General features: G+C 29.9%; 1 protein-coding gene across 1 annotated transcript; it reads right to left on the bottom strand.

Moving 5' to 3' along the window:
• Positions 1 to 4,371: 4,371 nt before the first annotated feature.
• LOC102613777 (beta-amyrin 11-oxidase-like) lies at positions 4,372 to 7,045 on the bottom strand. Its single transcript, XM_006485365.4, has 7 exons — positions 6,678 to 7,045; positions 6,089 to 6,572; positions 5,350 to 5,610; positions 5,174 to 5,263; positions 4,909 to 5,094; positions 4,678 to 4,799; positions 4,372 to 4,588 (listed from the first exon to the last, which is right to left on the bottom strand). The coding sequence occupies exons 1-7, from the start codon at positions 6,914 to 6,916 to the stop codon at positions 4,495 to 4,497; spliced, it is 1,476 nt and encodes a 491-aa protein (XP_006485428.1). The 5' UTR covers positions 6,917 to 7,045; the 3' UTR covers positions 4,372 to 4,494.
• Between the last annotated feature and the right edge of the window lie 4,675 nt (positions 7,046 to 11,720).

Raw genomic sequence — 11,720 nt, forward strand, 5'->3', positions numbered from 1 at the left:
TGGTGGCACATTTCAATATTGAGTTACATCAGATGGATTTCTCAATGGTGACATTGATGAGACAATCTATATAGAGCAGCCAGAAAACTATTTTTGAAGACTCAAAGAATATGGTTTGCAAACTTAAACAAGCATCTCGACAATGGTATTTCAAGTTTAATCAAGTGATCATTTTATTTGGTTTCAAGAAGAATTTGGTCGATGATTGCATATACCCTAAGTTATGTGGGAGCAATTATATTTTTCTACTTTTATATGTCGATGACATTTTGCTTGCCAGCAATGATATAGGCTTATTGCACTACACTAAGAGATTTCCATCTAAGAATTTTGGGATGAAAGATCTTGGTGACGCCTCTTTTGTATTAGGCATACAAATACACTGGGATCACTCCCAAGGTATTCTTGGATTATCATAAAAGAGCTATATCGAAACAATTCTCAAGTGCAAAATTGCAAACCTGGTACCCCTGTGGCTAAAGGAGACAAGTTTAGTCTCAATCAGTGCCTTAATAATGATTTTGAGGAAAAGGAAATGCAGAAGATTCCTTATATGTTAACGGTAGGAAGTTTGATGTATGCTCAGGTTTGTATACGACCAGATATTGCGTATGTTAATGGGATGTTGCTGATATTAAGCAGTCCAATAATAGACCATTGGAAAGTAGCCAAAAGAATCTTACGTTATTTGTAGATAGCAAACGATTGCATATAAGAGGTTAGATTAGTTTGAGATCGTTGGGTATACTGACTCTGATTTTGCTGGATGCCAAGATAGTATGAAATCTACTTCAGGTTGTATATGCTAGCTGGGGGGTATTGTCTCCTGGAAGAGTGCTAAACAATCTTTTATAACCTCTTCTCCGATGGTGGCATAGTTCATAATATGTTATGAGGCATCCAATCACGGAGTATGGCTACGAAATTTTGTCACGGGGCTGCGTATAGTAGATACTATTGATAGACCACTTAAGCTATTTTGAGATAATAAGTCACCGATGTTGTATTCCAATAACAATAGGAGCTCGAGGAACTCAAAATATATAGACATCAAGTTCCTAAATGCTAAAGAAAGAGTTCAGAGTAGACAGTTGTCTATTGAGCACGTTGATATAAATTCTATGATTGCGAATCCGCTTATTAAGGGATTGCCACCCAAAACATTTCATAAGCATGTTGCTCGTATGGGTGTTATGTCATTAAATGATATTAAGTTTTAGTGGGAGTTTGTGATTTTAGATGCTCTTGTAATATAGACATTTTTCAGTTATTTTAGTTCATGGATGTTTTACATTATTTTCTGCAGAAATAAAGTTTTGTGTATTCACACTCTGATTTTTGGTATGATTTGATCTCACTAAGGTTTAAGGTGGACTCATTGAAAATAAGCATGTTAAGATCACATTGCATGAAATTTCCATGCTACACATCCAGATCATGATTCATGTCATTCAGTTGTATTGGCATAGCGACCATTGATGGGTCGAGTTACGATAGTTGTAACGAATGTTGTTTTGGATCCTATGTTGGTATGATTGATGGACCAAATTGGTTGTAGATACATTTCGGTAATGATAGTATGATTGAGCTCATACGGTTATTTTTGTAAAACATAATTATAAAGTTACACATATAGCTCAAGTGAGAGATTGTCGGATTTTTTAATCCAATATTATTGGATCCTTAATCCAACGTTGGGCTTATATGTGAATAATTATGTATTGCAGACTGTCATATAAGATTAAGGCCAATTAAAAGTGATCTATTTAGGTTTTTGGTATTATGGACTTTAATGTATCTAATAGGGTGTGAGTCTTTAATGTGTAGAGACCCAATGCCATTCTAATTCTATGATGAGCATAATTAGGAATACCAAATGACAACAGAAAAAAGTTGTCTATATAAGTTATTATGGTCCCCCAATCACATGTATTATTCTATTATCTTTTGACATCCCATCATCAGAGAGAGAGCGCAGAGAGAGTTAAAGAACTCTTTAGGAGAACATGTAGATCTGGAAAGCCAACCACACTACTCCAGAGAAGAATTAAGCATTATGAATTTAGGTATGCTTTTGTATAATTTTGTTATTGATTTTTGATGATATAACATAAATATTCCTGCGTTATAGGTGATGGTTTTCACCAAAGGTTTTCTTGTTCTTACATTATCAACAATATTAACAAGTAAATTTTGTACAACTATTGTTAACAATTAATTAAACAAATAAAAACCCAACTTTAGCAAACAATCATCAGGTTCAAGTAATTGATGTAAAACAAACAAAATCAATCAATTAAAATAAAATATCAGTAATATTATACTTGAAAATCATAAAACTTTTAGCTATATATATAAAAGTTAAATTTAGAAATTAAGAACTTTAACTTACATATGTTTATGATTAGTTTTTAATGTAATTTTATGATTAAAATTAAAAATATAAATAATAAAAATAAAGAATGTGGGTTTGCGTATTCGAAGGATCTTTTGTCAAGACTAAACTCACCTGCAAGTTGCAATGGATTTAAGTTTGAAATATCAAACCTACTCGCAACCCCCAAAAACCATTGTAGATAGATTTTTGTTGGTGAATTTGGACAAATTTATGGATTGACGGATAATTTTGCCAAAACTTGGAAGCTTAAACATAAATGACATAATCGTCATTTTCAGCTATTGAAGGAAATTTGCTCCTTCAGTACCCAATAAAAGTAAAGTTGCGATTGGTTTTCTTATCAAATTATTATAGACGGGCTTTAAAATATGTTTAAATATTAATAATATTTCTTTTTTTGACAAGCAGCACATCATTGCACACAGTAAAAAAGTTAAATGAGATAGAAAATGGCTCCATGGGTGCGCTTCGTGCACTACATTGTTGTATTGTATTAAGATATATGCATTACATTAGAGTGTTATAGTGCGAAAATTAATAATGATAAGAGAATAAGGAAAAATAATAATGATTATATAGCACATGCACGTGTGATCTCATACTGCATATAGAAAATACAAAAACTTATCTTAAGGAGTTCAAGAGATACCTTTAATCGTTTTTATTTGGAGAATGTGGTATCTGAACCTTATTAGAAATAGTAATTCTCTTCGGCTGGACTAAAGTTTGACCATAATTCCATGTTATATATGTGCAGGCACAATAAATTGAGTGACTCCGCTAACGGAAAGGACACAAGTTCGCACATAAAAGTAGAGGTGTTCGTTGGTCAGATTTTGCAGATTAGATATCAATTCATATTTGATCTATTATTTTGTGAGATTATAAATTTTCAATTCAATCCAATTCACAAATTGGTGAAATTCAATTCAAATTCAATCCATACGTCTATAAATAGGATGCGGATTTGACCCAATTTATATCTAGTCCACTATTTTATAGATTGGTTTATGGATTAAAATTTTTTAATTTTGTCCAATGCATGAATTAATTAAATAAAAAATCTAATATAAAAATAATTTCACTACTAATCGAATTCAAAATTGAATAACATTTAAATAAATTAATTGTTTAAATAAAGTTAGAATAATACATTCAAAATTTCAAAATGTAACATATCAAAAAGAAAAAATCTCATTTATTTAGATCAGTATATGAAAATTAACTAAATTTATGAATTTAAATCTATACAAAAGTTGAAACTTGAGATCTTAGATGATTTGTCAAAATGTCCATCTCCAATTTATATTTTATAAGTAATTTAATTAATTATCCAATTTTTTAATTTTGTATTATTACCAGATTAGATAAATATGATGTTAATATAAATATATTTGTACTTATTTATTTATTAGTAAGTAGTAATGCCACATTTATAAATTTCATTATATATATGCAGATTTTTGCAGATTGCGGATTTGAAAAATTTTAATCCAATCCAATCTAACAATCCACAAATTTGAATATTATGGATCAAATTTTTACAGATCAGACGAATTGAACGGATCGAATTAAATTCTGAATAGACTTACATAAAAGAGTATTTTCTTTGCGGTCGTTCTCTCTTAACGATGAAATTGCTCAAATATAGGTTGACTAGTATGAGTGACACATGTACAACATGTACAACAATAGTGGTGGTAAAGATTACAGTAGTCTTCTTCAAATCTTCAACAAGAGATTAAGGTATTTTTCTAACCTTATGCAAGTATACATAATTAAGAAAAGTTTCTGCCTTCCTCTGATTTTATAAAATAGAAAAATTATTTTTCTAGATCTGATTTTCCTAACACCATTAGCATCAATCATGCGACCTTTTGGAACAGCCTAATGTCAAAGTGGATACACTTCCATCTATATCATACTGCCATAACAAAAAAATAAAATAAAAATAAAAATAACAAATGGAGCAATTTAATATTGTTTCAACAACATATTAATTATTATTGTTATTATCTTTATTTGCAGCGTTTATTTGACAACAGGCGTACATTGGAATATACATATGCAGACTTTCTTGGAACTGCCGATGATGATTACTTGAACCCGACTACTTTTGCAAGGCATTGGTCCGAAGGTCTTGGTACAGGCAAATACTCCGCCGGGCATTCAGGATTTTGTAGTTCAAGTCTGCAAATTAACATGAAGAAATAAATAATATCATATTCTAATTTTCAGAATAATGAACAAAAACGATGATGAGGTAGAGGTGAACTCACTTATAGTTGAGGAGAAAATAATGAATAAAAATTGAAATTTCAAGTTTGGCCAGATCAGCTCCAGGGCAAATCCTTGATCCACCTCCAAATGGAATGAAGGATCCTGGTCTAGTTGTATGATTCTGGTGACAAAATTGGGAACCATGCAAATAAAATTGTCAGCTGTGTACAAGGTTTTTTTTTCCTCCTATTGTACAAAATATAATGCTTTTAATTATGCGCTCTACTTACATCCCATCTTGAAGGATCAAATTGCTTTGGCTCTGGATAGTTTTCAGGATTGTAGTGAACACCTCTGTTGTAGACCAAAACTTTCCATCCTTTCGGTATGAAATAACCTTGTATATTAACATCTGCTTCTGCCTCTCTAAAACTTGACGGTGACAGATTGGTCATGCGTAATGTTTCATCTATTACCTGTGTAACAGTAAAAATAATTTGTTACATACAATTAGTGATGGAAATTTTCAACATTTTCAATTGGAATTAATTTTACCTTGGCAAGATATTCCATTTGTTTAATTTCCTCAATAGTCAATCCTTTTTGCGTAGATGGTCTTTTCTTAATAATATCCTCTTGCTCCTCCTGCCGAGTAGAAATCAATTTATTTAATGCATATGAAAGTTTTGTTAGTTAATTGAAGGATTAGATCAACTATTAGTTGAAGCAACCTTAGCTTTCCTCAGCGTTTGAGGATGCTTATGTAGGTGGATTAATGCCCATGTTGCAATATGGGCAGAGCTCTCATGACCGGCTGACAAGAAAGAGATTAGCATGTCAATGATATCAAGATCGTCCAGTTTTGTACCATTCTCATCTTCAACTTCCATCAACAAATCAATCAACCCCTTTCTTCCCTTTTGCTCATCACTTTTCATTGCCCTCCTTTCATTCAGGACCGGTTGAAGAATCTCTCCCAACATATCTCGTGCCTAACAAAGTAATAAAACAATTGATTAGTTATGCTTATGAAATTATTATTATATCAGGTGTCTGCAGTTTATAAAGTGTGAATTTGAATTATGTTATGTTTTCTACAAAATACGCAAGCCCTCATAACTTACTATAAAGTAAAGATTTTAGTTGTTATCTTTTCTACGGTACCACAGAAAACATGACATTGTTCAAATCCACAATTTATAAGCTGCATCTGAAATTGAATATAAGCTCATTATTTGTTTACATATGTAGATCAGGATTCTTTCTCTATCAAAACTTTTATCTAAACAAATATAATCACGTAATGGTTGATAGAGTGGTAAATAAAAATGTAACAAATAAGTAAATAAAAAACTTTATATACACAGATTAAAATATACAAGTGTTAAATGGTAAGTTGAGAAATATTCAGATTTTATCCTATATATATTTATGTGACACAAAATAACCAATAATATAAATATTACTTACCTTCATTGCTTTATGGAAAGAGAAACCAGGTAAATTAATGGGGAAAGGAGATATCAATCCGTGTGCATAATCAACATAGTGTTTCTCAACTGATCCAATAACTGAATCACTACTTGATCCGAGGAATATATTGGCAATGATCTTGAAAGTGGCCTTCCTCATCTCTGTCAAGAACTCAATTGGTGTGTCCAAGCTAGCCCATCCCTTCAATGACTTGATCACAATTTCCTCAATGTTGTCAATATAAACAACAATTGCCTTATGCCCCTTGAGTGGACTTGTTGCTAGCTTCCTTATACGCTTTTGCCCTTCTTTGGAAGCAGTTATGAAAGATCCTCTAAATGTTAATTTATTGGTGGATGTTGGATAACCCATTTTGAAATTTTCATCATCCAAAAACACTTGTTTACAAGCTTCAGGAGCCACAACTATCACACACGGGCTACCAAATATATGGTTTCTGTATATACCCTTGCGACCGTATCTGCAAATTAAACCCCATTCATTTATACGTATGAACAAGACAAAATCAAACTCATTAATTATAGATGTATAAAGTACAAGTGGAGAATTGAGAAGAAATAAATACCTTTCAAATAAATTATAGATGAAGCTCTGAGGTTCACTAGATTTGAAAGCTTTTTGATGAGACAACATATTACCAACCAAAGGCCAACCCATGTCACCTGGAGGAAGAGAGTGTTTCATCTCACCCAGTTTGCCACAATAATACCACTCATTTACTCTCCTAAGAACACCAAACACAAAAGCATAGGAGCCTATAAAAATTGCAAGCGCAAGAATCAACCATGAGAAATCTAACTCCATTTATTTTGATGTTTGAGTATGCTTTATTGTTATTTTCTCTCGCATAGAATCTTGTTCTTTTTCTCTCGCATAGACACCAAATTATATATCGATCTCCTCCTTTTCACTTTAATTTTTAAAAAAGTAGAGGGCCGGGGTGTACAAATTTCAAACCAATTTTTTTAACCTTTACCTTTCCGATATTCAAATTAAGGCAGCCAAATTAAATGATAAAACACTTTATATGGCCAGTGTGTATATATATATATATATATATATATATATATATATTAAATTTTAATTGTATTTCTGATAGAACTTAAAGGATTCTATGTGACCATTTACGAAATGAAGTGGTGCATACATAAACTTGAGTAAACATTGCAAATCTTAATGTTCTTTTTTAATTGTTACATGTGTTGAGAAAATGATCAAAACTCTTCTCTTGTTTTTTAAATTAACCGTTTCACCCTCATATTTTAAAATCCATAAATACTTCTTACAATTAAAAATTGTTAGTTTTAAAATTTTTTAAAAAATTTTACTCGTAGAAATTTTTATTAATCAATGGTGGGCTTTAACATATCAAAGATAAAATAGAAAGAGACGAAAAAAAATTGAAAGTCAACAACGTTTTTTTTAAAGGGCAAAAGGCTTTTGATAGGTTTAAAGCCGAAGGGAAATATGATTAATTTCGACAAAATAGTTTCATAGAGTGCAATTCAAATTAATGTTCAGGGGGAAATTTGTAATTTCATCTTTTCTTAGGCAAATGCCCTATCGTGGCTGTATTGCCTCGCTTCCTCGAATGGAAGATATTATAAATTAATGTAGTTACTTTTAGAATGTTGCGGGTGAGACTGTGAATGCTGATAGATATTTATATTTATATGTGTGTATATTTGATTTCTTGAAAATATTTGTCATTTAAAAAGATAAGACTTTTTTTTGATAAAAAAAATGTAGACGTTTTTTGACTTCTCTAAAAGAGCTAGCTGTCCCATTAAAATTAATAAAGTTTTAAAAGTTTTGATTATATTATAACCAAATATATTTAAAAAAAAAACAAAAAGTGATTTTGGCCTTTTCTTTTGAACTTTCTTGTGGCTGTAGACAATACTAAAAGAGAACATGGACAATTCATAAGATCAGAAACCTTACTTTTGAGATTTACTTAAATGTTCGTATAAGTACTCTTATTTTTATATATAGTTATATACATCTCTTTTGATGATTATACTCTTTAATTATAACAACCTAAAAATTTACTTAAAATAAACTTTTATAATAATTCAAATTAAATATAATATTACAAAAATATAATATATATAATAATATTAATTTTATAAATTATTTTGAATAGCAAAAAACTTAATTTTATATAATTACTAATCTATCATATATATTTTCAAATTAATAAAAATTATTTCACATAATAATAATACCTTCATAATTGTGTTTAGCATTAAAAGTAATTTAAATATACTATATATATTTTTTATTACCTTTTATGTTATGCCTATATTAGCATAAATTTTAAAAGGGTTATTTTTAAATACCTATCCCTGAGATTCAGAGTCTTCTCACTTATAGAACTTATGAGAATGTACCAGCATATTATCAGAGACCCCACTACATTAAGGTAACGTTTATATTTTGAATTGGAGTGAAAATCTAGAGAAATGAGAATTTTAGAATTGAGAGTATAGAGTGGGAGTGGGAGTAGGTTGTTTACTTACACTGGAATGGAAGCTTGGAATGGAGACCATTATTCAATTTATGTGTTTACTTTATCTTAAATTGTGAGTAAATAATTTTAAATTATTATTTTACCTTTATTTAAAGAATTGTAGTTTTAATTACAAAGTTAATAAAAAATATATTTGATGAATAAATATTTATTTTATTATATTTGTAAATTTATAATAATTATTAATATTCTTAATTATGTACATCACAATTTTTTATTAAATTTAAGTTTAATTATGTAAATTAAAAATTATTGATAAGAGCAACATAAAAGAAACATTTTTACTAGTAACATAGTACAAAATTAACATTTTCTTAGAATAAACTATTTATTATTATTAATTATTAATAAAAAATAAATATAATACTATTATTTTTAAATAAATATAATATTATTATTTTTAAATAAATATAATAATGTTAAATTTTTGAATAAAGATAGTACATAGTAATATTATTAATTCTCTATTAATATAATAATATTATTTTTAAGTAATTTTAAATTAAAATCAATGTAAATTATGATTTAGTTAAATATAATAATATTATTTAAATAAATATAATATTACTTATTTTATTTTATTAAATATAATTCTATTAAATTTAATAAAAGGAGGGTAAAAAATGAAGAGGTCGGTGTAAATTCCCACTCCTACCTCCTCCCACGGGAGTCCCACTCAAAAAATGAGTGGGGTCCATGGAGTGAGATTTCCAATTCTCCCTTAAAATGTGCAAGTAAACACTGGAGTTGGAGGAATTCATACTCCTCACTCCCACTCCAGAAAGTAAATACAACATAAGATTTCATTTTATATATGCTAGACGAGGGTAAGATCGTAATTGAACATCTTTCTCATAAAAAATTCACGTTAGGTTCTGGTTTTGTATCCAATATGTTAATATCCAATAAATAATTGGCAATAACTTGACAATATCTAATTAAAGATGAGCATTGTCAGATCCAACAACAATGACATGATGATTTAGCAATAATCTGTTGTTTTTGTCATAAATAGAATTTTAATTCTGTTAGATATAGTCCATTTGCATTAAATTTCTACAAAATGATGTTAGATTGAGTATGAACAATGAATGTGAGTTACCATTGCTATTGAAACTGATTTAGCAAGTGTATATAGTAGTTATTTTGTACAACATGATAGTGTTTGACAGCTACACACATGGTTGTTTGAATATATTTATATTTGTGTTTACATTATCTTCGTGACTTATTTATTCACTATAAGTCACATGCTAAGACAATGTTTTTACTAATGAAGGACAATTAACCCAAGCCTAGACAGATAGTAGATAGTGAATCTAGCAAGAGCTTTACAACAAGTGTTTTTATTGAACAGTAGTAGCAGAGCCCAAATTAATATCATAGAACATATTCTTTTAAAGTGATCAGATGATACATCACCTTTCTTGTGTAATCCTTAAATTGTAGAGATGTTATAGCATGTTTTACTTGGCCATATAGATAGGTTTGAGTCTTTTGTATGTTCTGTGGACTATGTGATACATATAACTCTTCCATTAACAAGGTCAGTCTTGCCTTTATTAGTATTAATCTTAGCTAACTGTTACTAGTTGCTTATATGTAAGTATTGACTCCTATGGAGTTGTAATAATTTATTAGATTAAAGCAATTGATGATGGACTACATTAATATTGCAGTTGGAATTTATTTTTATGTATCACATGGCTAAGCCATGTTTCTACATTTAAATGCTTGTATTTGCCTATGTGGTTTATATTGCTGCTGAAATTCTTTTAGATGCCAAGCCATGCACGTTTCTATAGTTGAATGGTTGTATTTGTGTTTACCTTTATATTGTTGATAAGGTTCTTTTATATACGTCTCATTCAACGTTTGGGTTTAGGGATTAGGAAACAGTTGTTGATCTATACATTTTATAGTTTGTGCATTGCTCGTCTTAACTATTTGTGACTTGATTCTAGTTGCTAAAGTGATTTTGTTGTTAAATATGGTATTTTACATTGATTCAGCTAAGTCATTTTGGAAATTGATGAGGGTGCGAAAACAAGTTTCAAGCTATTAACCTCCAATACAGTAAACTAAAATAGTCACATACGATATCCCCATACAGATAGAGACGACTATCAAAAAGATACTCTGAAGGCTTAGGGAGGAAGGTCTCATTAGACAAAATTACTAGTTAAGGGCAATTTGATCATTTCATCGATCAACAAATAGTCCAAACTGACAGCAGGGAAGGTTTCTAGAGATATATCAATCAAGAATTACCCTAAACTTCAGGGGGGGGGGGGAATTACCAATTTTAAAATTTATTTTTAGATTAATATATTTAAGTATTATTAAAATTTTGAAATACTAACTAGGCAACCCAAGAGAGGGGGGGGGGGGGAATTGAGATTTTAAAATTTAAGCTAAGCAAATCACACAACAATTTAATCAATGCTTTAATGGAATAAAAAACAATAAATTCAATAAAGCATAATAATAAGAGGGTAAGGAAAGAGAAAACAAACACAATGATTTTTACATGATTCGACATTCCCCGCCTACGTCCACGCCTCCAAGCTCACCCGGCTTGAGGATTTCACTATCCAAGCCTCCCAAGACTTGAAATTCTTTACAATTGACTTCCAAAGTGTCAATGGACATTTACAACAAGAGATTATCCCCAATCTCTTAACCCAAGTGTATCCCAACACTTACAACCTCTTAAGGATAAAGATTACAAATGATTTTTCTCACACAATGTGTTTGATTACAAATGAATGCTCAATGTGTGAATCAAAGAAACAAAAACAAGTTTAAAGCTCTAATGGTTATATGCTCAGTAGCAAGCTCAATGATAGCTCTTGGATCTCTCCTTGTTTGAATTTGATTGAGTCATTTTATAGTTGGAGCTGAAAATTAGTCGTTATTGACTTTCTGACAGAAATCGGATCCTTGTTAACTCTTATCGGTTTACTGTTTTGACTAGTTCAAATGACCGTTAGGCTAAATTTCAAATAACTGGTTAGCCGTTAATTTCCAAAAACCTACAAAATAAATTAATACCTCTCTAGAAATAATCGATTA

The sequence above is a fragment of the Citrus sinensis genome, chromosome 4 (assembly GCF_022201045.2).
Source record: "Citrus sinensis cultivar Valencia sweet orange chromosome 4, DVS_A1.0, whole genome shotgun sequence".
NCBI lineage: Eukaryota > Viridiplantae > Streptophyta > Magnoliopsida > Sapindales > Rutaceae > Citrus > Citrus sinensis.